This window comes from Eubalaena glacialis, chromosome 18, assembly GCF_028564815.1.
Source record: "Eubalaena glacialis isolate mEubGla1 chromosome 18, mEubGla1.1.hap2.+ XY, whole genome shotgun sequence".
NCBI classification, from domain to species: domain Eukaryota; kingdom Metazoa; phylum Chordata; class Mammalia; order Artiodactyla; family Balaenidae; genus Eubalaena; species Eubalaena glacialis.
Genome location: NC_083733.1, coordinates 13,309,114 through 13,336,290, shown reverse-complemented (window position 1 = coordinate 13,336,290; position 27,177 = coordinate 13,309,114). Strand labels below are relative to the sequence as shown.

Here is a 27,177-nt window from a genome sequence, read left to right as displayed (position 1 = left end):
GTCTGAGCTATTGGGTACAACACAGCCTGTGGTATGTGTGTAAGTGAAACACTGCAAATAGCAAAGGTGGGTGGAGGAGACCAATGGAGACTGGCTGGGAAACGAGAGTAAGAATAAGCTGTATCTCGGGCGGGTTCAGTGTCTCAAGCTGAATGCTCCGTACTTGAATTAAAAAGAAGACAAAGGAGGAAAGATTTAAAGCAGGTGAGTAGTCTTGGGCTAGAGAAGAGCAAAGCAAAAAGTGGGTCCCCACTACTTACTCATTTTCTCACTAGATGCCAGGGATTGAGTGTGAACAAACCAATCTGCTATCTGCCACCATGCTTTGGAAGGCAGCTCCTCAGAGACAAGTATAAGCTTCTTGAGGACAAAAGCCAGCTTGAAAAGAACCCAAGCAGTGCACAAATTACCTCTTGGACTCACGGAAAACCATAAAAATGGGACCAGCCCAGGAAAATTGGGTAGAAAACAGGGCTTCTCCCTCCTGACGGGCTTGGCTGATTAATGACCCAGGAGCAGGTGGTAACACCTGAATGACCATATGGCACTTCAGTACAGGCAAAACATATCAGCTACATGCATATCAACTCTTCTCGAATCATGAATAATCCCTTCACCTTGATATTGTTATAATACTTCTGAGTGTGGAAAAGCAGATAAAATTTCATGGGCTGGTAAATCCGTGCTTCATTTAATAATTAAAAGGAAACCTAACACCACGAGTAGTATGACTAATGTCAAAACATGACGAGGCTGAAGATCACTGCTACTTGTCACAACTGGACAAGGGAAAGAAAATGCAGGAATAAAAATTGTTAAGAAACAAAAACTGTTATTGTTTGTGTATGGTAAGACTGAACCCTGGAAATTCCAGAGAATCAACTAAAAAACAGCTATAAACAGTAAAATAGTTTAGGAGGGAAACAGGTTAAAGCATTAATATACAGGGAAAAAAGCTTTCATAAATCAGAAGACACCGGAATACCATTCACAACAGCAACACCACCAAAATATTATTCATATAAATTTAAGAAATGTATATCATCTACATGAAGAAAACTTCAAAATACCTCTGAAGATCACCAAAAAAAAAAAAACCCGCATTCAAGAAAGGTATATTTTGATTGTAAGATTCAACACATATAAGAATGTCAATTCTTCCTAATTTACAAATATAACACAATCCAAAAACTCAGGGTGTTTTTAACTAGATGATTATAAAAGTTTATAAGGAAAAATAAGGAAACAGGAATTATTCTTTTCCAGAGTTTTCCAAGCTATGAGGGAGGATAAGCATTACCAAGTATTAAAATATACAATAAAAACTCAGTAATTAAAACAATGTGATACTGGATACACAAATAGAAGTCCAGAAATAAATCTATATATATATATAGAAACTTAGTATGTGATAAAGGTAGAATCTCACATCAACTGGTCATCCATGTTAGAAAAAGTAGTTTGATCCATAGCTCATAAAGTGTACCAAGAGACAGTGCAAAAGGTTGGAGCATTTAAATATGAAAAAACAAAACACACAAACTCATAAATAGCAACAACACAAACTATAAAAGCACCAGAAGTGGAAAAATTTTTTAACTCTGGAGTGGGGAAGCCCCTTCTATGTATTAAACTCTAGAAGCCACAAAAGATTCATCAGTTCACCTACAAAAAAAATTTTTTGCAACATATGAAACATTTCCATAATAAAAAGTAAAATTTAGAAAACCCTTCTGGGACTTCCCTGGTGGCAGAGTGGTTAAGAATTCACCTGCCAGGGGACACGGGTTCCATCCCTGGTCCAGGAAGACCCCACATGCCACAGAGCAACTAAGACCGTGTGCCACAACTACTGAGCCTATGCTCTAGAGCCCGTGAACCACAACTAGTGAGCCCACATGCCACAACTACTGAAGCCTACGCACCTAGAGCCCGTGCTCTGCAACAAGAGAAGCCACCACAATGAGAAGCCCACGCACCGCAATGAAGAGTAGCCCCCGCTTGCCACAACTAGAGAAAGACTGCGCCCAGCAACAAAGACCCAATGCAGCCAAAAAAAAAAAAAAAAAGTATAAAAAAACCCTTCTACGTGGCAAAAAAACAAATCAAGACAAATGACAAACTGCAAAAAAAATTTACAACTTAATAGTAAGGACTGGCTGGCTGATTCAGAGAATGCCTAGGAATTGGGGAAAAAGACCAATAATTCAATACAAAAATGGACAAAAGATACTGCCAGAACATTCATTCATGCAACATTTATTAAGCGTTTACTATGTGCCAAGTATTTCTCTAACTGCTGGGGATACAGAAGTTAAACAAATATCCCTGCCTTTAGCAAACCTACATTTAAACAGGGGTAATGTGATGAACAAGATAAAGAAAATATATATTCTATGAGACAGTGGTAAGCACTCTTGAGAAAAATAAAACAGGGAAGGAGGCTAGGGAGGAGGGGGCCAGAGGCTGCAACTTTAAATAAGGTCTCTTCAAGAAGGTGAGGTGGGACTTCCCTGGTGGCGCAGTGGTTAAGAATCCGCCTGCCAATGCAGGGGACACGGGTTCGAGCCCTGGTCCAGGAAATCCCACATGCCGTGGAGCAACTAAGCCCGTGCACCACAACTACTGAGCCTGCGCTCTAGAGCCCGCGAGCCACAACTGCTGAGCCCCCGTGCCACAACTACTGAAGCCTGCACGCCTAAAGCCCGTGCTCTGCAACAAGAGAAGCCACCACAATGAGAAGCCCGCACACCGCAACGAAGAGTAGCCCCCGCTCGCCACAACTAGAGAAAGCCCGTGCAGGCAGCAACGAAGACCCAACGCAGCCAAAAATAATAAACTTAAAAAAAAAACAAAAAAACAAAAGGTGAGGTGTGGGGACCTCCCTGGTGGTCCAGTGGTTAAGACTCCGTGCTTCCACTGCAGGGGACGTGGGTTCAATCCCTGGCTGGGGAACTAGGATCCCACAGGCCGTGCGGCATGGCCAAAAAATTTTTTTTAAAAATTAAAAAAAAAAAAAAGGTGAGGTGTGAATAAGACCTGAAGCAGGTGTGGCTGTGAGCTTGGGAGGCTCTACGGGGGGAGGGATATGCCAAGGAAAGGGGAAGGGCAAGTGGAAAGGCCCTGAGGCAGAAGCAGGTCCAGCAAGGAGTGAGAGGCAAGAAGACAGGGTGAGATCAGGAGCAGCAGTGTGGAGAAGGGTCGGCAGAGCTGTGTGGGCCCTGCAGATGGGCTTTTACTCGGAGTGAGATGGGTTTTGAAAAGTAGCTTGATCTCTTGCATGAAACTGCACCCATCAGCCCGAAGTTTGACAACTCTGTGTGCTGGTACAAGCAATAAAGAAAAAGACACTCTTGTACACTGCAGAATTTTTTATAACAGCAAAGGACTAGAAACCCTATAAATGTCTATTAGTACCAGACTGGTTAAATAAATTACGATTCAACTATATAATGGCATACTATATCATTTTCATTAAAAAATAAAGAAAAAAAGAAAACGGAAGCTCTTTCTCTTTAGGTACTGGCAGGGGAAAATCTCTAAATTGCTAAGTAAAAAAAATCAAGATGAAGAACAGCAGTAGCCTCCATTTGTGTTTCTAAAAAAGAGGGTTATGAATACTCTTTGAACTTGCTTCCATATGCACAAAAATCTCTGACATGATATAAACTAACAATTATATCACTGGTGGTGGTTGGTGGGAACTAGTCGGGTGGCACTGAATACTTTTTAGAGGTTTTTATTTTTAGACCATGTAAATATATTACCTACACAAAAAAAGTACGTAACTTAGCTAAAAACGTTAAAATCTCTTTAACGCAGCCTACCTCAGTGACCAAGGCCCGGTCGGACATGGCGCTCTAACCCTGCCAGCACCCATCCTCTCGTGGTTCTCACCTCTATAGGAATATAAAGCATGAATCCTGGCTCTCCTGTGTGAGTCATGCTCATCACCCGGATCCCATTTGCGTAGCCCACGCTCATCTCCTGTGGAAACAAAGGGAGAAGGTCATCGTGGAAACTCGTTAGGGGAAGTGGGCCCCTCCATGTTTGTTAGAGGAATGAATGCCTGAGGCAACCCCTCTCATTAGCTCTGTACCCTGTGTTGGACCCTAATGGAGACACATGTGAATAAAAATTTCTTCCTCAGGACAGTCTGTTTCTAGGCATTGGGGTCATTAGGAACAGAGCACAGCCTTTCCAATGCCTCTTCTCATGAACAGCCCCAGTTCAGGAGTGCCAGCCAAGCTACTGGAGGGAAGTGGAGGCAAAGTCTTTGACAAGCATGAAATACTTTTTACAAAGTTGTGCTAAAGATTTGTTTTAGTCAGAGACGCCGGGAGCAATGAAGACCAGGCAAATGTGTTCTCTGGCGGACCTGGCAGACAAGTCCTGGGTACCTGCCCCACAGAAGATGATGCCGAATGACCAAAGAACACCGTTCACCTGCTACCCTGGGGGAAGAGACTGGGCTTCTCATGTTCAAAACGTGTTTCCAGCAGCTCAGCTGCCCAAAAGGGGCCCCTGACTCAATCATCGTTCCTGCAATGGGAAGTGGTAAGCCCCAGATGGCCCTAAAGCAGACTGTTTCCACAAGGAGCAGGCATAGTGCAGTACGCTGTAGGCGCACGCATGTGGGTTACTTCTTCAAGGAGCAAAGAATGTACTGTGACAGGGTCTGCTGCCAGCTAACAGTTTCCTGTTGCTTTAACTGTGCCATGGAGAAAAAGGAGAGCTGTAAAATCACTTAAGAGGTGGATCCTAACTTCAGTTTGAACTTCAAAGAGCATCCCATCAGTAACTGTCCCGAAGCTGCCTGTTACAGGCTGCCAAAACATGTCTGTCTGGACCTCTCTAATCAGCCACTTCCCAGAGAGTGTGCTCAGTTATCATTCCTTTTATTCAGTTACAATTTGTTTCGCTCAGCTCTAGTTGCCAAGTAAAAGAAAGAAAATTTATAAGAAAGAAAGAAAATTAAGTAAGTTGTTTAGGGATTCACCTAAACCATTTCTTACCTGAAGGTGCCACATACACAGAAGTTACTTTGTGTATGGAAAAGAGAAAGCACAGCACGGAGAGAAGGGACCTGACCTCGACTGGCATTTTTTGGCATCCGCGTCATAATACTATAACTTAAAAATTTAATCCACCTCTACAGAAATCAATAAATATATAGAACTGATATTCAGAGAAATTAGGTCTTCAAAGATATGTTTATTAAACAAGAAGAACATGAAGATTGAAAAATAAAGAAATGGATTTACTCATTCTGTTTGCTTAATAAAAGTCCGAACACGCTTTGTGGGTATTAACACCATAGTGAGAACATGTAATTGCCATCTCTATAAAAGAAATATTCCCTGCTTATTTAAAAACTAGAACTTTACTAGTACCCACCTTGCAAAACAGACTTGGGAAATGGTCTGGAGTCATAGGAGCATAGGACAACTCAGACAGCACATCCACAGCTCGAGGACCAATCAGATTGAGGGCTAAACGGAAAAGAACAAGAGATGTCTGGCCGCTCCAGGTGAATAGCTGAACCAATGGGAAAGGTCTGTTCTGGACTTGCTCACCTATGGCCAGGTCTGGGTGGCAAGACCATGAAAATGTCCGTTTGCTTAGGCAATCCTAGGGTGGACCTTGATTCTGGCAAATACACTTCTCCTGACAGGGCTGCTAAATGCTGCTACTGACTCCTGGCATCTGACAGCCTGGCTAGTGTGTTGCCTCTTCCTGGGTACAAAGGAAGACAAAACTCCACAGCCTCCTTTGCAACTAGATTGGGATCATGAGGCCAGGGGATAGGAGCCCACTCCCGGGGCTGACCAAAAACCCCCTGCACAATTCCTGTTCCCTGGGACTTCCCTGATAGTCCAGTGGCTAAGACTCCACGCTCCCAATGCAGGGGGCCCGGGTTCGATCCCTGGTCAGAGAACTAGATCCCATATGCCGCAACCAAGAAGTCCACATGCCGCAACTAAAGATCCCGTGTGCCGCAATGAAAATCCTGCATGCCTCAACTAAGACCCGGCACATCCAAATAAATAAATTAATATTTAAAAACAAGACAAAACAAAAACAATTCCCATTCCCCTCCTCTTCCCAATGTGGCTACATGATGGAAAAAGCCCCAAACCCAAATCAGTACCAGGAGAGCCCTGAGGAGAGCTGCCCACCCAGCCTGGATTCTGTCACGTTTACGACAGCACCTAAGCTAATTACACGTCAAATACCCTTAAATGGACTAGAAAATAGGCTTGCTTCAATAAGCTTCTATAGTTTTCTAATCTGGTAGCAAGAAGGTAATCATATTTGCTACCACGATGAACTGAGGATGAGGGCCTGGTGGAGGCGAGGGGCAGGGGTCCATTGAGGGTAGGGAGGGGTTAAAGCTGGAATCGGGTGGCAGAAGAGGAGGGGTTGCTCCCCGAGAAGACTGCTGAGGAAGAGATAATACGGAAATTAAGTTATCTATCCTTAAAAAGTATTTACTCATTAAAGAAAAAAAAAAACTAAGGGGAAATTTTGAAGAAAATAATACTTAGGTAATAAATATAAAAATACTTCAATAATGAGTCATTCATTCAACAAATATTTGCACTCTGTTATGCTGGCTGTAGGGGATACAGCAGTAAACAAAACACAAAGAAACTGAAGCACTACCTCATTCACACTTCACTTATAAAAACATGGGGAAGCATTAGAGATCAATTTTCTATGACCAGGAGCCTCTTCCAAGATTCTAATTCTGACACTCATTTTTGAATATCAGATATAGAGAAGGCAAATGGAGAAGACAGATCTGGATCAACTTCAATCAGCTGGCTTTTCCTCGCTCAGCTGACTGCAGAGGGCCCCCTTACCAGTGTATTTCCAGGTGACATCCTCCAGAATCAGGTTGCTGTCTTCTGGCATGTATTTCTTAAGCCAGGCCCAACAGTGGACCTGCTGGTCGGTTGGAGAAATCATGAAGAAACTGAAAGTGAGACCCAAAAGTAATCAAAACCAGGCAGCAGGAAAATGATCAGGAAGCAGTACGTTCTCAGCTAGTTTCAAAGCAACGAACAGAATACTGGTGAATGATCTCTTAGCTTTTAGGGAAGGCCAACAGCACATACTTCTAGGATATACCACATAATGACAAAACAGAAGATTCTGGCTTTCTGCTAGTGCCAAGAAATTATACAGACCTACTAACATAAGATAAGGCATTTTTCCTCAGTAGAGTTACTAATTTTTCCACACCAAGTTTTACATAATCTGGTGGGTTTTTTTTTTTCCTCCTGGTGATTTTGTGTGTGTGTGCTGGGCTGCTAATGAACTGGCCCTGACTTAATGAAATGTTTTTTGTCCTCAGTGTTATTACAGCTCCCTGGAGAGGTGAGCTGAGGGCTCGGCTCCGCCACAGCGGCAGCCGGCTCACCTGCGCTTGCTCAGCCGCGCTATGCTGCAGTCATTTTCGTACCCTCCACCCTCGTTGAGCATGCCGGTATGCACGATGTGGCCCACGGGCACGTCAAGGTCATTGGAGAAGAGGTATTGGAGAATTTCTAACGCCTGATCCCCGGTGGACTGCAGGGTTAGGGAATGAAGCAGAGAGAACAAACGTGAGAACCTCTGGCCGGTAGTGCGGCCTGACAAAGTCACTTGCGGAGAAAATTCAATTAGCCGGTACTCGTGCAACAGTATTTGCAGATTTGCTCCACTGCAATGAGCTCCAGAGAAAGCTAGCTATTGATTCTAGTGTCAAATGAGCCTCTGCAAGCAGATAAAGAACCAGAAACAAAGAGCTAAAAATTCCAGAAAATGTTATAATACAGGTGAAACACTAAAATATATCAGAGTTCTTAAGTCTGTTTTGAAGTGACAGGTGAAAAACAAGAGGCATTCAATAAATATGCAAGTTTCCAAATCTGTTCTTTTGGTTCCCAAATACTTACTGTTATTTCAAACTTTGTGAAAGAGGACATGTCAATGACACACACGGCCTCCTTACAGCACTTGACTTCGGACTCCACAATCTCAAACCAGTCCGGCTTGTAAAAAGTCTTGCTCTGCTCCAAGGCCAAGAGGTCTACAGGACAGAGAAAACCAAAGGAAGACAGAAAAGGAGGGGACTTGTACTGGTGAGTCTCCTTGATAGCTTAGTAGAGTATAATAGGTTTTTATTATTTATTCTCCTCAGAAGACAAACTAGCTATACACATTTAAAAACAAGGTTTATTATTCTTAAGACAAAAAAACCCCAAAAAACAAAAATGAGAATGTGCCCTCTTACCCTTGTCTGGTGGCACAAAGTACTTTGGCCTCTCAAATCCATGTTTCTCCATCCACCTGGCTCCTTGTGCATCCAGCCGGTCATACAGAGGAGATGTGCGTAACTGCCTTCCTGTCTGGAAGTCCCAACGGGGAACCTTCAGATCATACAGCAGAGCTAGGAGAGAGAAGAGCAGTCTATGAAAGCCCAAGGCACAGAGCTGAGCACCAATATCCATGGGCCTCTGGAATTGCTCCTATTCAAAAAAGCATGCTTTCAGGCTGCTGTAGCCTAATTTGCCAAACAGTACCCAGTGTGACAGGAATGTTCCAGAAGAAAGGATCACATTGCAAGAGCTGGTATCGCCCCTCCATAGACTTATATAGCTGTGAGTCACATAACAACTGTAGATCTTTGTTTATAATTACTGTTCCAAATTAGTAGGTAGAAACAATGGGAGAAAGGTCAGAGTTCTAAACCTTGTTAAGCTCCCAGCAGAGATGAAGGTTACGTCTACACAGACACAGGTGGCTACAAAGTGTGAAAAAATGGCACCTGATTCTTTCCAGTGACTGTGTTGTTGGACTCTCAGACCTGTTACACACTTTTCCTAATATTTAGCCATGTCTGAAGCAAAAGGGCACACAGCATACCTTGATTTGGTGGCTCTGAAATCTGACAGGTTGCAAAGTATTGTCCCAGTGACATTATTTACATAACAAAGGGAGGGTCAGAATTCATTTCTCCTAATGTCCAATCTGCAACAGTAATAAGTAAAATATCCAGAAAGAGTGTGATCTCTAGTCTCTTGCAGAGAGAAGACCGGACTTCACACCAGGCCAAACAAGAGGTACATCAGCGTGGGGGGAGACTGGGAGATGACAGAGAAGGAAACCAAGCTGGCGTCCTTATACTGTGACAATCTCCTCTGGGCTTTAGGTTCTACTTTCCCTTTCCCCATTTTCTATCATGCCTGCAACTTCCATCTCATGAGAATCAGAGAAGGCCACCAAAAGTACTGTATCATCAAGAAGAAGCTCCAGCTCATTTACGATTTGCACAGCTTCCAAAGTAACGATGGATGTAGAAACCTAGACTCTTAACAGTTCAACACTGTAACCAAAATATTCACTAAACAACCTTAGCAGTTACACGTACTGCTTCCAGGTCCTTTAACTCCCATGGATGTGAATTCTCTGCCACAGGCCATAAGTGAGCACACAGGTGTGAAAGGTCACCCAAAGGCCTCATTGCTAATGGAACCTCCAGCTACTAAACCAGCAGTCCATCCTTAACCAACAATGCTGGTCACAGCCAATGTAGAATCTTAGTCCTGAGGATAACTATTCCCCAAATAGGTATATTTTGGCAAGTCTGAAAATAGTTCCTCGGTATAGAAAAATGAAATTACAATCTGATTTGGTTCAATTCCTGATTCAAAAGCTATCTCTAAAGGGCTCACTGGAAAATAAAGCCAAGACAAAGTAGTAACAAGTTAAAAGTGTCCAATCCTTCAAAGTCAGAGAGAAGCAAAAACAAGGAGAAAGAGCAGGAATGTATGTTTGGTATGAAATGGTTTTCTAACTTGCTAGCATAGGATGGGTTAATGACGAGAGTCACTCAAAGGAGCCTGAAGCTTTGAGACTAACTTGGCAAATTCTCTGCCTTGGAAAGCAAACCATGATCTCAAAGACCAAGTGGGGAGTGAGAGCATTCATTCTGACACAGCAAAGTGGAAAGGAGGCAATGCTGGGAATGTTCAAGAAGCTGCTGCCAGGAGTCTGACAGGAATCACCGCCTGTACGTCCTAGTCCACTTTCCTGGTCCCAGAGGTAAGTAAGATACAACACACTAAAGAAAATGTTCCATCAATGTCACGTGGGCATAATGCCCCCAACACAGGTCTGAAACAGCCAAACTCAGAAGCCCAACTCGAAGCAATTACTAAAGAACCAAGGAAGAATCTGCCCCTCTGGATGACAGAACCAGTCAGATGCCTGCAACAATGGGCAACGGGGATAAAGCTTCACTTACGCATGACTTCCATGACACGGTGGCGCAGGAAGGTCCGGCTGCTCTGGAGGGCTCCAAAACGCTTCAGGTCCAGTTCCCAGACACTTTCTGAGGGATAGCCGTGCACCATCCACTCAGCGAGGTACCTGTGTAGATGGGGGAAGTTGCTGGGCCTCTCAGCACCGTGATACTCTCAGCGCTGTACTGGGAATCAAGCTCCAACAGAATCGCAAGACTCTATCTTGTCAAGAGTGGTTGAGCAATTCTGGGCAATTTCCTTAACTTCTAGAAGAAACAAATTATATCCATCTACTGCTCTCACAAGACCACTATGAGGATATGAGCTCTAATGATAAGATTCCCTAGAAAGTATAGAGATAAGCCACAACTATGAAGAAATAAGACTAAAATATACATACAAATGTACTCTATACATCCAATGGGTTTGTTTGTTTGTTTGTTTTTATGGGTTTTTTTTTGTTTTTTGTTTTTTCCTGTAAAAAGTCACCTCAGGAGGTTATACAGTTATCTAGCCATATCGCCTTTGCTCCAAACATTTTTGGTAACTTTTACTCCGTAACTGTCTTCAGAGCCATTCTACAATTCACTCAAGAACACTGGTCAGTTAATAAAAAATTTTTTTAAATTGTGGTAAAAAACACACAACATAAAATTTACCATCTTAACCATTTACAAGTGTATACTTCAGGGGTATTAAGCACTTTCACATTATCTGTAACTTTCACCACCATCCACCTCCAGAATTCTTTTAATCAAACAAACATCTATATCCACTAAGCAGCCCCTCCCTAACTCCCTCCTTACCCTAGCCCCTGGCAAGCACCATTCTTCGTCTGGCTCTATGAATTAGACTACTGTAAGTATTCATATGGGTGGAATTATACAGTATTTGTCCTTTCAACACTGGCTTAATTTTTCTTTTTAATTTATTTATTTTTGGCTGCGTTGGGTCTTCGTGGCTGCGCGCAGGCTTTTCTCTAGTTGCAGTGAGAGGGGGCTACTCTTTGTTGTGGTGCACATGCTTCTCATTGCGGTGGCTTCTCTTGTTGCGGAGCACGGGCTCTAGGCGTGTGGGCTTCAGTAGTTGTGGCACACAGGCTTCAGTAGTTGTGGCACGTGGGCTCTAGAGTGCAGGCTCAGTAGTTGTGGTGCACGGGCTTAGTTGCTCCGCGGCATGTGGGATCTTCCCGGACCAGGGCTCGAACCCGTGTCCCCTGCATTGGCAGGCAGATTCTTAACCACTGTGTTACCAAGGAAGTCCCTCGCTTAATTTTTCTAAGTACCAAATTTGAAAATAAAAACTTGTGTGATCAGCATGATCTTCTACTTCACTCACCACACTTGGCTATTTCCAAACTCAAATACATATTCAAAGGACCAACATTTGTTATGACTGAAGTAGTACAGAAGAACATTCCACTGGCTCCAAGGCTAACTCCAAAAGAGGAGTTCCAGAAACATTCTGTACAATGACATGTCTGGAACATGGGGAGAGCCTCCCATGGTAAATACTTTCAAGGGGACAACTCTCTCATGACATGTGTCTTCCTCTTATTATAAACATACTGGATTAGGTATATCACAAACCCTATGAACCAGAAGTAATTCCAGAAAGGAAGAAGCCCTGCAAGCTGAACCTGAGTGGGAAAGACTTACCTTCCAGCTCCTCCACCAAACGAAAGGCCAGCAGAGTTCATTCCCGCCAGGACGAAGTAGCCCCGCACTGAAGGGGACTCGCCCATGATGCACCTCATGTCCGGGGTGAAGGTCTCCGGGCAATTCACCAACTTCATGATCTCCAGAGTCTCCAGTTCTGGCATCCTACGCAGCAGGGAACTCAACAGGGGCTCTGAGCAACAAAAACAGACCCAAACACAGTCCTCAGCTTTAGGGGATTCAAAACTCCCTACCCCTTACACTTTTCTACTCCCCCTCTCCTTTCAGAAAATGTCTTGTGGAGGTTTTCTAAGATGAGCCAACTGGGCCATCTATCAGAAGCAGAAGCCTTGGGGAAGTATGGGACATTCCTACAGAGTTCTTGGCATAAAGACGGAGGAAAAAAGATACTCTTTAGAAGGGAAAGGAGCTCTGGAAGAGTAAATACTACATCTGGCTATAGAATCTCAAAGGGATCAGGACTCACGGAAAAGCTCTTAAATGACCCCCAAAGAGATGCGCAATAAAAGGCAATGTTTTCCTAAGTTGGAACAGCTGCAAAAGACAGATCCTCAGCCTGTTTTAAGGTAAGTCCATCATCAGGGAATGATCCAGTGGGACAGTGGTAAAGATGAAGCCAGACTGAAGCTGGCTGGTAGGTACATGGGGTTTCTTTATATTATTCTCTTCACTTTTAAAAGTTTGAAATTTCCTAAATTTAAAGAAAAAAATTTTTAAGTCCAAGTGGAAGGAAGGACACTCTTCACTATAGACCCTTTCATATCTTTTGAATTTGGAACCATGTGACTATATTACCTATTTGATAAATTAAATTAAAATTATTTAAAAATTGAGTAAAAGAACATATTAATGAAACTATTTTGCTTCTTAAAATTCTCTTCAATTTTAGATGAAGTCCTATCAAAAGAAGGTTTCCTCCCAGCCTAAAATTTCAGCAATGATTTTAGGCGAATAAGTGATAAGCCAAAAGTCCCTTAAACCGAGATTTTAATTTTAGGTCCCTGTATCTGCTCACCAGTAACTGTATCCTTAGATCAGACAAACTCTGTAGACTACTCTCTGTAACCACCAAAAGGGGTTGTTACAAAGATCAAATAAGGAACTACAGGTATACCTCGGTTTGGTTCTAGACCACCGCAATAAAGTGAATATCACAATATAGAGAGTCACGTGAATTTTTTGGTTTCTCAGTACATATAAAAATTTTGTTTACACTATACTATAGTGTACTGTATGTACAATAGCATTATGTCTAAAAAAACAATGTACATAACCAAAAACAATGTAAATTAAAAACTACTTGGCTAGATGTGCAAGCAACCTAGGTGTTCATCAACAGATGGCTAAAGAAGATGTGTGTGTATATATATATACACACACACACACACACAATGGAATACTACTCAGCTCTTAAAAAAAAAAAAACTTTTGCCATTTGCAATAACATGGATGGACTTGAAGGGTATTATGCTTAGTGAAATGAGTCAGAGAAAGACAAACACTGTATGTTATCACTTATATGTGGACTCTAAAAAAGAAAAACTAGTGAATATAACAAAAAAGAAACAGACTCACAGATACAGAGAACAAACTAGTGGTTATTGTTGGGGAGAGGGAAAAGGGGAGGGACAAGATAGGGGTAGGGAATCAAGAAGTACAAACTACTATGTATAAAAATAATAAGCTACAAGGATGTATTGTACAACACAGAATGTAGTCAATATTTTATAATAACTATTAGTGGAACGTAACTTTTAAAAATTGTGAATCACTATATTGTTTGTACGCATGAAACTTGTATATGGTACATCAATTATACCTCAAAAAAAAGATCATTTAAAAAAATTTTCTACTTAGACTTCAGTGTATTATTAAAAACTTCTAAAAAAAGTAAAAAACAAAAACAAACCAAGAAAAACCTTTACTGCTAAAATATGCTAATCATCATCTGAGCCTTCAGCAAATCATATCTTTTGCAACAGTAACAACAAAAAGCACTGATCACAGATCCCCGTAACAACCATAACAATTAAAAAGCTTGAAATATTGTTAGAATTACCAAAATGTGCCAGAGAGACAAAGTGAGAAAATGCTGTTGGAAAATAGTACCAACAGACTTGTTCAACACAAACTTCAATTTATAAAAAACTCAGTATCATACAGCAGAGTTTGGCATGACACTAAATCAACTATACTTCAAAAAAAAAAAAAAAAATTGAAAAACCAAACCAAAAAAAAACTCAGTATCTGTGAAGCACAATAAAATGAGGTATGCCTGTGTTCCTGAAAAGGCTTTAAAGTGTAACATCTTAGACAAATATAAGGCAATATTGTTAGAATCTAGTTCACACACCAAAGTGATCCCAGTCTTCCTGTAGATTCTGAATCTCCAGCTGGTTCTTGCCCTCAGTGAAAATTGGTTTTGGGTTCTTCTCAAAGCCCCCAGACAGGATGCCACCCTGCCAGTTCCGAATATAAATTCTTCCATCGGCATCCACAATAGCTGAGGAAGAGAAATGACAAGGGGGTGGGGGGTAGAGGAGAAGACAGGGTTGAGAGGCAAGCCAGCTGTCTAAATGGACAGAAAAAGCAGCAAAACAAAAACACCCAAAATTGGACTTATTAACCAAACAGCATTCAGTGAACACAGGCATTCATTAGCTTTAAAATACTGTTCCTGGTCATGGGGGAGGATCCTCCCTTTCAGATTTACAGTGGAGACTGTTTCTCAGATTATCCCTAACCAGATCACTTACCTAGAAGCTTTGACTAGTTCTCAGAATCAAACTGCTTAACTGCCACTGTGCCATGTGAAAGCCAGAGAGAAGGGGGGACTGCGGAGCCCACTCCAGGGATGAAGGCCTCCAAGTGGTATCAAACCCTCCCTACAGCGCTGGGAGTCTCTGAACAGCCCGAGTTTATAGCTCACTTGTGACATCTCCACAACGTGTAGCATTAAGTCAAGAACTCTAGGTTACATTCCAAACACTCTCAGTTTAGACCTCTGTTTGGGACTACCCGTTAGCTTGCAAACAAACAAAACTGCTTAAGTGCAATGCCCACTTTGGCCATCCTTTCATAAAGAGTTATTAAAGTCAAGTTAGAATGGGGTCCACCTCCCTGTACCATGCTTCAGAAAAGAAACGAAAAGAAAAGACTCTTCCGGCGCAGTCTGTCCTTAGCAGAAAGCCTTCCTTTGCAGAGGACAGAACAGGGGCAAGGAAACAAGATTAAAAACAAAGTGCAAGTCCTCACTTGGTGTGTTGCTCTGCAGAGGGGTCTCCCAGGGGCGAGTCAGAAGGTAGAAGTGTTCGCAGGCATGTAACGGGATACTAACCGGCTCCTCGTTGGACAGACCCAGCTCGTATGCCCACTACAAACGGACAGATTGATTTGTGGGTGGAAGAGGAACAGAAAGACAAATGAGCAAGTGCAGCCTCTTGAAAAGAGTTTAATTTCAAGTGGCTTCTGTGCGCTCTTGCCTCCACGTCAGCTGTGGGAAGCCAAGTTCCAGCCTGCTTTAGTTCAGGTATTGGACAGGGAGCAACACTCCAGCCTTTAAACCACAAAGCCTGCTTTCCGAGCAGCGGAAGACAGACTTACCAGCTCGTGAAAGGAGCTCGTGGGGGGCAAGTGAGGCCCTTCTAACAAAACGCCTGGCCTCAACCACAAACCCCAAATACCAATCATAAAGAACTCCACATGGCAGCAAGTACTCCTAGGCCCCCTTAGGACTGTGGAGTGGGAGGCAAGGGACCAATCTGCCTTCAAAGCAGCAGCAGTTTAGTGTCCTGGAAACTGAATCCACGCTCCTGACACAGTAAAACAGCCTAATACTCATCTGCTGGGTGGTAGGATGAAATGAAACACCACAGACAGACCTGACGCCAAGGACTGATTTCTGTCAATGCCCAACTCTCTCCTGGCCTTCCTGACCAGGACAGTGCCAATTAGCCAGGGGGAAGGAAGGAAAAGGTCACCCAGGCTACTATTTGAGGAATAAGAACAGGCTTCCGATTTGGAGTGAGAGAATTCTGAGTTTTCCTGTCCAAACAAGAAACAGTGTGGTCCCTGACATCTGCTTAGTCCATCACAATATTAACTATACGTCTGTACCACACCCCCCACCCCGCAAAAAAAGTCCCGGAGACAAAAGTTAAATAAGAAAAGCAGTGACCCAGTATTGTCGCTAACCTACCTGACCGGCACAGTTGACAAAATAGTGGCACTGGATCTGTCCTTTATCAGTCTCCACACCAGTGACTTGACCTTTCCTCACCATAACATGAAGAATACTTGTCCGGTCATAGATCTGAACACCTGTTCCAAGGTAAACAAAGAGTTGGGGCATCACCATCTGATGTTTCAGAATTAGGCATCTGCAGCAGACTCTCAATAAACACGGAAGAGGCCAGGTTGATGCTGGCCTTTAATTTTAGAAACCAAAAAACTCCTGGAACCGCATCCTGAGACTGTGTAAATGGACCTTTCCCAAGACTGAAAACACCAGGCCAACTGAAAAAACTGACTTTAGTATGTAATCAAATTCCAGGAATCATGGGAATTCCCTGGCGGTCCAGTGCTCAGGGCTCCGCGCTTCCACTGCAGGGGGCACGGGTTCGATCCCTGGTCAGGGACATAAGGTCCCACATGCCACGCAGCATGGCCAAAAAAAAAAAAAAATTCCATAAAAGGGGTAGGAGAGAAAAAGTGCCATAGGGCATCCTTAAATCCTAATCTCCGTACATCATGAATCAGTTCATCCAAAGTATATAACACCATGGACACTGATTAGTCTTTCCCCCATTCATTCCAACATCAGGATATGATCCAAGCTGTGGATTAAATCCCCAAGGTGTGTTTCAACCTTAGAGCTTCTCAAGTCCTGTGGGGGAGAAAATGCCCTTAAATCTGAAGTGCTTTAAGCAGGACTAAAAGCAGTTCCTTGGAACTTAATAAGAAAAATGTGGCCCTGAGGAAAAATATTTATTAACAGATACTATATTAAGACAAAAATTCTAGGAGCCAGTGTCCCAATATGGAAGTTGGTTGGTGTTCCTGCCTACTGAGAGATGCTTTCTTAGACGACCTCTTCCTTCCTAACCCCAAAGCCTGCTTACCATTTTGGGAGGCAGCACTTGCCAGGGCAAGAGCCACATCAGCGGAGGACACCACTGCATCCTCGGGGACATGCATGGCCCCCACCAGGTCGTGCACATTGAGAAGAGGGTGAAGTTCGGCCACTTTCTTGGGGGAGATGATCTCGGAGGGGATGCCTATAACACTGCCACAGAACACAGGGGGACAATGACATTCACTGCCCTCCAGCAGAGGTCAGCTGACAGTAAAGTCAGGACAGGCTTCTAGCCTCATACGTACTTCAGCCTTGAATTGATGCGCTTCAGGGAGATCAGCCGGTCCTGAGTTTGGGCCAGAAAGATCGAGCCTGTCCTTATGTAACCTGGAAGAAAAAACAGCCCAAACTGAGACAGACCAGGCCAAATGCAGGGGGGCAGAGTGGGAAGCCCACTAGACTGTAAAGTGGGAGACCCGTGATGAGTCCTGGACTGCCACGTCCCAAACATTCTCAGCTCACAGTTTTGTGAGGATCAAATGAGTCTAATGTACATAAAATCACTCTTACACTAGAAATGAAGGACACCATTGCTGAACAAACCTTTGTGTTTTTTTTGGGGGGGGGGCGCGAGAAGTAACTGTGACCCATCAATTCTTCACTCCTTTATGTAATTATAATTAGACCCTTTCTCCTCCTATTGTTGGTGGGAGAGTAACCCTTGGTGAAGGCCACTCAGCACATCTTCCGCCTCAGTACAGCCGGCAGGCCTGTGACCTAAGCTCAGCCAATCTGATCCTCCTGGAATACTGAGTCTTGAGCAAGGAGGGGAATGGCTGGACGTCCCTCATCTCAGGAGCAGCAGCGTCCTGGCCACATGATTCCTGTTCCAGCGGAGGGACTGGCTGCTGCTGGGTCCCTACAACCTGGCCTCCACCCTGCCTCCAGCTGGCAGCCTCCTGCCAACTCTACAGGCCCCAGTGGCCTTCCAACAAACTCCTTTTGCCCCAGTTAGCCACGGTCAATTCCTGTTGTTTGCAATCAATGTACTGGATATGACCACTATTACACCTGAGTCAATGACAATCCCCCCAGAATGCAATGAGTCTTAGGTCTTATGAACAAAAACTTGAATCAATCAAGTGTCTTCTTAAAAAGGAAATACAGTCACGATAATTTAAATATTTTATTGTTCCTTCTGAAATCATCTGATAAATATGCCCTTCGCTGACATGACAAGTTTGCCAAGTTCAGAAAACTGAAATTTCAGAGCCTGGTTTTATAAGTGGTAAATTTATCCTCAATATATTTACTCCTTTACTCAATCCTGGGGTACACAGAAAGCAACTGTCCATACCACTGTGAAAAATAAACTTGCCAATTAGGGGTCAATGTTTGTTCAAATTTCCTTTTGTCTTCGACTAAAGGTGGAGTCTAAATACTGAGATCAGAAGTCCCTGGGTGTGTTCTTTCTTCCCCCTATAGTAAAGTTGTCATTCATATGAAACGCAACTAGATTATTTCTGATAGTGTTCCACTGAACGTTCCCCCCTTTTCCTGATGGTTTTATTCTATATTTGAATATGCAAAATGTTTACATTGTTCTAAAAGTCAAAACTACACAAAGTCAGGCCAGAAATACCACTACCCCCCAGGCCCCCACCCTGCACCCTGTTTCCCACCTACCCTGGGAGGTAACCAACCTCAGTACTTTCCAGTTTATCTTTCCCATGTTTCTTTCTTTGCAAAATTAAGTATACATTTGCATATTTTCTTATTTCTTCTTAGTTCTTACACAAAAGTAGCACATTTTATATACTTCTTAACACCTTGTTTTTTCTCATTTAACAATTATCACAGGGATCACTCCACAGCAGTTCACAGACATCTTCCTCCTTCTTTTTACATCTACCTAATAATCCTTTGTGGGGATGTTCCATTTTATTTTACCAATCTCATGCACGTATATTTTAGTACAAGATGTTCTTAAGTGGAAAAAACAAAGTACATAATATGCTTAATACAATCTCATTTGGGTTAAAAAAAAAAGTAGACCTGTATATACATACAAACTAACCACAGACTAGTAACCTTCTGGTGGGTATTCAGTGGGGAGGATCACTTTTTATTTTTAGATTTCTGTATTGTTCACATTTATTATAATGAGTATATAACTTATTGCATATGTTTAAACCTTTTTAAAGTTCCTTCTAACCCACAAAATAATTTTTAAAAATTGATTTGTCACCGACTTGGTAAATTAATGGTTTAATCTACCTGCATCTAGGTTTTTCATCTGTAAAAGAATGATCTGGGCTTCCCTGGTGGTGCAGTGGTTAAGAATCCGCCTGCCAATGCAGGGGACATAGGTTCAAGCCCTGGTCCTGGAAGATCCCACATGCCACGGAGCAACTAAGCCCGTGTGCCACAACTACCGAGCCTGCGCTCTAGAGCCTGCGAGCCACAACTACTGAGCCCCCATGCCACAACTACTGAAGCCCGCACACCTAGAGCCCGTGCTCTGCAACAAGAGAAGCCACCATAATGAGAAGCCCGCGCACTGCGACAAAGAGTAGCCCCCGCTTGCTGCAACTAGAGAAAGCCCACGCGCAGCAACGAAGACCCAATGCAGCCAAAAATAAATAAGTAAAATAAATAAATTAAAAAAAAAAGAATGATCCTTCCTTATTTTAAGATCAAATAATATGTGGAATACTTTCAAAGATTATTAAAACTTATAGATTATCATGTTCAATCACTTGACAAAAATTACATCATGTGCAAAAGAAGCACTGCAGAAACTCGTATCTGCATAATGAGGACCCTTGGAATGACCCAGTAATTCAGAGTAGAAAGCAGTTAACATACACCTCACATGAATGAACTATTTTCAGAGGATCAGCTTATTATATGTTATCATCAAATCTATGTTGTACACATATCACTTATTTAATATCTCAAAGCAGTCCACTGAATGACAGCAGTCATTGGAATGCACACCTGTCCATTCTGCTGGACAACAGAATTCTCCAGCAGGGAAGTCCCTACATCATCTTTCACTGCACCACTGGTGAACTACAATGGGGGTGACAGATTGAGGGGGATGCCCTTACTCTCTGTTGCCTGACTTCCTCACTGCCCCACAGACATCAAAGAGAGATCAGGCCCAATAAAGGATTCCAGCCAATGACCTCGAACAAAAGCTAGACTAACTTACCTTACAGAAAAGAAGCCTGCAGCCCTGATTCCTCTGGAATCTAACCAGCTGAGCCATGCAAGGCTCAACAAAGCATGAGTAACTGAACCAAAGGACCAGGAGTCAGCAGTTCCATTTCTGGGCTCATTATGTGGACCCTCTTCTGACTCAAATACTGGTTAGTATCTGATTCAAGTTACCTTGTTGTCATTAAATTAAATCCAACCAAAAAGGACTGAAATACAGTTAGGTCCATGTCTATCATATTCAAGTTATTAGAAAATCAGTCTTAAGTTACAATTTACAAATAAGGTTACACTTCAGTTGGCAAAAAGAAAAGCTACCAATTTTTGTCAGTATTAATCTTGAAGTATCTGTGATCTGAATTATGCAAGGTCTGCCTCATATAGGCATTGTCCTGAATTTCATCACTGGGCCTCACTACCCTCTCATGATTATACTGTGGTCACCAAACTGCTTCATCAGACACGAGACTGGGTTTGACTCTGGGCTTCTAGCTAATCCATCACCTTATAACAAAGTGCTGGACTTTCTTTCTACCTTGTTACCATATGGGACCATAACGTGGCTTCGTCTCCCTCTTCTTGGGACAGTTCCTACTTACTCCAGTATTATTTAACTTACCATTCTGTGTCCTTACCCTCTTAATTACACAGGTAAGGAGAAATACATGTTTATGCTTTCGAGTTAGAAATATCCTTAATATCAATTTTTGAAGTGCAGTGGGTCAAACTATGATTTAACTACCAAGCACCTAAAGTTGAGTTGTTTCTCCTCCTTTTCATTTAGGAGCCAAGTGTTGCCACTTACTATACTTCAATGAGTGAAATATATAGGAAATGGCCCAGGAAAACTTTCACTTTATAAGAATTATAGAATCTGAAAAGGAGCTAGGATACTGACTGAAGGCCCTCGATTTACAGATAAGCAAAGTGAAGACAGCTCAACAAGCTAAGTGACTTGCCCAAGGTCATACCCTGACAAGTGGCAGAACCTGTATTAAAACTCAAGTCTGGGGCTTCCCTGGTGGCACAGGGGTTGAGAATCTGCCTGCTAATGCGGGGGACACGGGTTCGAGCCCTGGTCTGGGAAGATCCCACATGCCGTGGAGCAACTAGGCCCGTGAGCCACAACTACTGAGCCTGCGCGTCTGGAGCCTGTGCTCCGCAACAAGACAGAGGCCACGATAGTGAGAGGCCCGCGCACCGCGATGAAGAGTGGCCCCCGCTTGCCGCAACTAGAGGAAGCCCTCGCACAAAAATGAAGACCCAACACAGCCAATAAATAAATAAATAAATAAATAATAATTAAAAAAAAAAACAACAACTCAAGTCTGAATTACCAAATCACAAGCTGACTTGGTATAGGACCAAATACAGTACTGAGTAAAAGAGTCTAGATTACCTGCTTACCTGTATGGATCCCTGTTTCTTGCTCTAACTGATGGTAGAGTTTGTTTGAATAGTCTGCCATCTTTTGCTCAATGGTCAAGTGCCTGGCGGTGCTTAGGATGCCAGCACAGAACCTCGTAGAGCCAGCAGCCAGCCTGCAGGATAGATGCAAATGCTATTAGGTGGACGCATATATCAGTGAATACAAGAAGTTCAAGGTTCCTCATTATACCACTGTTGTAACATCCAAAGATGGAAACAACTGCAATGTCCATCAACGTGAGAATGATTTAAAATTTTTGAGTTCACCTATACAACAGAATACTTTACGGCCATAAAAAATAAATGAACACTTTTATGCACCAATCCTAACGGAACAACCCTAATGAAAAAAGCCAGGTGAGGAACACTGTTTAAGGTATGCTACTACTCGTATGAAAAAGGGAAAAAAAATAAATGAATATGCATATACCCACATACATACCTACCAATACATACTTGATTATACATGGAGAAGAGTATCTGAAATGGTAGCTAAGGAACTTAACCAGCTTCCAGTGAGGGAAACCTGCAGCTAGAGGCCAGGGAGCAGAAGGAGACTTCTCCCTGGATGCTCTTTTACACATTCTCGATTTTGAACCATGTAAGTGTATCACCTATTCAGAAATAACCACACTTTAAATTTTTAAAATGTTGTCCAATTTGTGGTAGGCAACAGAACATAAAGAGCATGGAACGGAAAAAGGACACTAGGTGAAAAGTGAATAAATTCGAATAAAGCAGCAACGTTAGTTTAAAATAATGTATCACAATTGCGTCATTAACTGAAACATTAATCCTAATATAAGATGTTAATAGTAGGTGAACCTGGATGTAAGGTATATGGTAACTCTGCACTATAGTTGCAATCGTTCTATAAATCTAAACTGTTCTAAAGTAAGTTAATCAACTGAAAAGGAACAGAAATAAGAAGGAATGTAGCCAATTTCATTTTGGCTCAAAGAGGAAGCACCTGAGTCTCAGGATTTATTGCTGTATTATTACAACAAAGAGAGCAAGATGATAAGATGTGCTTTGAACCGGAAATAAACACATCCTTTAGCTACTTGTTATGTTCCAATCTGCCATCTCTCTGAAAACCAGAAAACAGGAGTATTAGGCATCGCAAAACAAAGTACCAAAGATCTCACTTTTCTGTTATTCTACTTATGCTACTTAGTGACACTTACATTAGCTATTGCTGGGTCAGTATTACTGAAATGAGAGGGATGAGGGAAGCCCATATAATCAGTGCAGCACAGCCGCAAGCCATGTCCAGCTGATCCCTACCTGCCCTGCTCCAAAAGGACGATATCCTTCCACCCCATCTTGGAGAGATGATAGGCCACAGATGTGCCCATGATTCCACCACCACAGATGACCACCTGTGCCTGGGCAGGCAGGGCCACAGAATGCACTTTGGCAGCTGACGCACCGCTTCTGGCTGAGGACCACTTCTGCCATCCTCGGCTGCTTCTTGGTCTTCGGATCACCGACAGCAACCAGTAAAACATCACGTCTGTCAGCAACTGGGAGACGTGCTCTCACTCAGCTAAGAAGCGGATCCCAAGAATTCAAACTAGACAGAGAAAACCAAGAGCATAAGATTAACGGGAAAGTGTTGAAACACAGAACAATAATTGTACATTCAGCAAATATCTGAGGACTTACTGAGTTCCAGACACATTGCTAGGTATAGATACAGCAATGAAGACGAATGAGGAGGTCCCTGCCTTTACACAACTTACATTTGAGACAGAGAGAGACAAGCAGCCAATATACAAATAAAATAAGTAACAAAGCTAGTACGACGGAGTCACTAGGGGCACACTGAAAATATCATGGTCACAAAGAAGGTGACATTTGAAAAGACCTGATGGATGAAAAAGAACCAGCTACGTGAGTGTTCGGACAGAAGAACCAGCATGTGCAAAGGCCCTGAAGTGAGACAGAGCTTGAGGAGTCCAAGCACAGAAAAGAGGCCAGTGTGTCCACAGCACGTGAGGGAGGGGAGGGGACCTGAGACTGAGCTGGAGGTGGCAGAGACCAATGGTACACGGCTCTTGGATGCCACCACGAGGAGTGGGATTTATTCTACATGCAAAGAAAAATACTAAAGCAGGGGAATGACATAATCTGGTCTGTTTTTCCAAGATCAGGCTGGCTCCATGGAAGGCTCCTAGAAGGACAGGGAAAGCAGGGGTAAGTCAGGAAGCGATGGCAGTTCTCCAGGGGGGACACCATGGTGGCTCAGACAAGGATGGTGGCAGCAGAGTCAGCGAAATGACTGGATTGTTTGGGAAGTAGAAAAGACAGAACTTACTTGCCAACAAACTGGATGTGAAAACGGGAAAAACGGAGAAATAAGGATGATGGCTAAGTTTGTGGGGTAAGCAACTGGGACCACGGATTATGTGAGATGGACCAGACATAGGGAGGGAGGCTGTGAGGGTGTGCATGTGTGTGAACAGTGAAAGGTCCCAGTCTTAGATGTCAACAGCCAGAGACCCAGCAGGCAGCACGTGGAAACAGGGCACAGCAGCTGGGTTCCCAAGCCTGAAACCTGTGGGTGTGGTCTGGGAGTCATTAGCATATGTACAATATTTGAAGCCCTAGCATCTCGAGGAACAAGACCCCCAAGGCTCCCGGCATTTACACACAAGGAAGAGAAGGAAAGGACTACAAACAGGACTGAACGCTGTGGAAGCAGAGTGTCCTGAGAAAGAAAAGTGGCTAAAGAGATAGAGAAGGAGTGGCCAGTGAGGTAGAAAGAAAACCAGGCAGAGGGCACAGAAGCCAAGAGAGGAACATGTGTGAAGAAGCGGTAACTACAGAGGGTGCCGAGGGGGGAGCAAGATGGCCACATGTCCACCAGATGTGACAGCACAGAGCCCCAGGTGTCCTCAAAAAGAACATTCTCAGGGGAATGGCAGGGATAGAACAGAGACTAGAACAAACTAAAGAGTAAGCGAGGTGAGGGAGTGGGGCAACCGCTACACCGTGCTCTGAGGGGGGCAGAGGGGCTCGGAGCCGAGCAAGGTGGTCTGCGTTTAGGGCCGGGAGCTATTAAGCATGTTTCACTGCTGGGGGGATGAGCCAGTAAAAAGGGAAGAGACGGGTGAGAAAGGAGAGGCAAGAACAAAGGATGAGGCCCAGGAGAAGGAGAGAGAGAGACGGGGTTCAAAGCTGCAGGGAAGGACAGCTCGCCTCGTGCTTCCACGCGATGGGGGGAGTTGAAGGAACCAGGTGTGCGCTCCTGAGAGCAGAGGATGAGGAGTCCCGTCACACTGATCACTTACACATCAGTCACAGGCTGTAACCAAGACACATTTCTACAAGACAATAAATATCCTAAGCTAGACAAGGAAAAGCGTGGAGGCCAGGTGCATGGGGACGAGGATCATGTACAGAGTAAGACCTAAGCTGAGCCTGGGAGGGGCAAAATCGGGACAGAGACGGGAAGCACACACCATCAAGTTGCAGAACAAGTCTGACCCTAACTGCCTGTGAGACAGGCTGGGACTTCGGACCCTTTGTTGCAGTGCCTGCACCAGGACAAACATCTCCTGGAGCAACAGAACACAGAGAAATAAGGGACTAAAAATAACTGCATGCAGGGCAGCGGGGGCAAAAAGAACAAAGATACAAACAGGCCAAAACCGACCTGCCATTTCTGAGGTGCCAGAAGCAAAAGCAGGGTCCTGCGCATGATCCCCGCGCACAGCACCACCAAGGGGGTGGGCAGGCCACCCAAGCCACCCCCTGGCCCCACCCACCGATCTGCCCCCACCCCGGGAGAGTGAGCAAGGGAACCCGCCGCTTCCTTTTGCTCCCTTGAGTCCCGATAAAGCCTTGCCTCAATTTCTACTGACTAAAGAGTCCAAGAACCCACTGGTGGATGACAGCGAAGGACCTGGCTCAGAGGCCGCAGCTTCTATGAACCCCGGGTAATAGCAGAAACTGAAGTACGGTGAAGCCAGACCATGGAAGGCTCTGACACTTGGTCCAGTACCACAGGCTGAATATAACAAAGGCAGGGTTTTAACAAAATTAATCTAACAGCAAAACAGGGGACTGTTCAAGTTTCAAGAAACTGAAGAAAGACCTGCTCGCAGACTATGCGGTCACAGACGTACAGGAAGACGAGGCCTGAAGACCAGAGTGGGGGCGACAAGCAGACATGAGGGTAGGACGTGGCTGGCAAGTCACCAACGCATGTCCACCAGCAGCGTCAGGACCCAGCACACTCCACCATCAGCCTGAATCACCAAAGGCCACGTATCAACACCCATCTGTCAGGGGACTCTCAGATCTGTGACGAGGGCAGGCACAGACTGCATCCCAAGAGAAATCCCAACCAACTAGGGACTAACTCTTCTGGCCACTTTAGGCCCCACCACTCCTCATGTCCCTGTCAAACTCTGTCTCGAGATGGAAGCTTCTCCACACAGCTAGTCTTGCTGTAAGCTCATCTCCACATGACCAATTTCTCTCCCCAGTTCCAAACCATCTGTTTTCCTCCCCTAAAACCTCTCTATGGGTCCTCTAGAACACCCTTACAAAAGTGACGCACCCACCCCTTCACTAATGTTCTCTCCACCCTCTGTCTTAATGGAAATGCAGCTCTCCTGAGGGAACTGTCACTGTCACACGGCCAGCCCTGTTCCACTGACCTCACCATCAAGAGGCACGGTCGGCATCCTCCTTGCTTCTGAACCATTACCACTCAGTCACGCTTGGAAAAGACCCTGTTCCTATGTGCCTTAAGCTAGCAGGCACCCCTACCTAGCTCCGGGCTACTTCCTATTAAGCCACAGGCACAGCTCTCTCTACATCCGGGTTCTGAACCCATAACATGGCTTTTCTCCCAACCTTTAACACCACTTCCTCTCTTCCTTCATCAAAGGAGATAACCTGTCTCATCTTATTCCCCAAAACCCCACCTGTAAACCTCCCTGCATCAGCAAACCATCTCTGCCTTCCTTCACAGGGTCAGAAATTAATCCCTTACAGTGGCCTGGATCCCCCTTCCTGCCCCCTTCCCCTGAACCGAGCTCCATCAACTGTCCTCCCTCTCTCACATACCTTCACATTTACCTCCTTCTCCTCGGCATTTAGATGTGCTCAAGTAACCCCTCCCCCCGCCCAGGGGATTTAAGAAATAAAACAAAGCTCCAAAACACTCTTCAATTAGCAATTTTTAATTTTTAAAATTCTAAGTTATAAAATGATGGTCTGCAAAAAATCAAAAACAGAAGTAAAGGGCTTCCGTGGTGGTGCAGTAGTTAAGAATCCGCCTGCCAATGCAGGGGACACGGGTTCGAGCCCTGGTCCGGGAAGATCCCACATGCCGTGGAGCAACTAAGCCCGTGCGCCACAACTGCTGAGCCTGCACTCTAGAGCCCACGAGCCACAGCTACTGAGCCCGCGTGCCACAACTACTGAGGCTGCGTGCCACAACTACTGAAGCCCACGCGCCTAGAGC

At 44.0% G+C, this 27,177-nt stretch overlaps 1 protein-coding gene across 7 annotated transcripts in view; it reads right to left on the bottom strand.

The window, feature by feature from the left end:
- The window catches only part of PDPR (pyruvate dehydrogenase phosphatase regulatory subunit), a 38,896-nt gene that overhangs the window by 7,749 nt on the left and 3,970 nt on the right, over nucleotides 1-27,177 (bottom strand). For 5 of the 7 annotated variants that reach the window (XM_061172321.1, XM_061172323.1, XM_061172322.1 and 2 more), the window contains exons 2-16: nucleotides 22,983-23,271; nucleotides 21,675-21,808; nucleotides 17,351-17,432; nucleotides 17,092-17,255; nucleotides 16,170-16,291; nucleotides 15,227-15,344; nucleotides 14,325-14,474; nucleotides 11,951-12,143; nucleotides 10,295-10,419; nucleotides 8,282-8,437; nucleotides 7,944-8,077; nucleotides 7,427-7,575; nucleotides 6,867-6,979; nucleotides 5,398-5,492; nucleotides 3,898-3,987 (exon numbers count right to left, since the gene is read on the bottom strand). In XM_061172321.1, coding sequence (XP_061028304.1) covers nucleotides 3,898-3,987; nucleotides 5,398-5,492; nucleotides 6,867-6,979; nucleotides 7,427-7,575; nucleotides 7,944-8,077; nucleotides 8,282-8,437; nucleotides 10,295-10,419; nucleotides 11,951-12,143; nucleotides 14,325-14,474; nucleotides 15,227-15,344; nucleotides 16,170-16,291; nucleotides 17,092-17,255; nucleotides 17,351-17,432; nucleotides 21,675-21,808; nucleotides 22,983-23,206 — 2,049 coding nt within the window. In that variant the 5' untranslated portion in view covers nucleotides 23,207-23,271. Of the gene's footprint in view, nucleotides 1-3,897; nucleotides 3,988-5,397; nucleotides 5,493-6,866; nucleotides 6,980-7,426; nucleotides 7,576-7,943; nucleotides 8,078-8,281; nucleotides 8,438-10,294; nucleotides 10,420-11,098; nucleotides 11,416-11,950; nucleotides 12,144-14,324; nucleotides 14,475-15,226; nucleotides 15,345-16,169; nucleotides 16,292-17,091; nucleotides 17,256-17,350; nucleotides 17,433-21,674; nucleotides 21,809-22,982; nucleotides 23,272-27,177 lie in introns of those variants that run through there. The other 2 variants (XM_061172326.1, XM_061172327.1) reach the window with 2 other exon arrangements.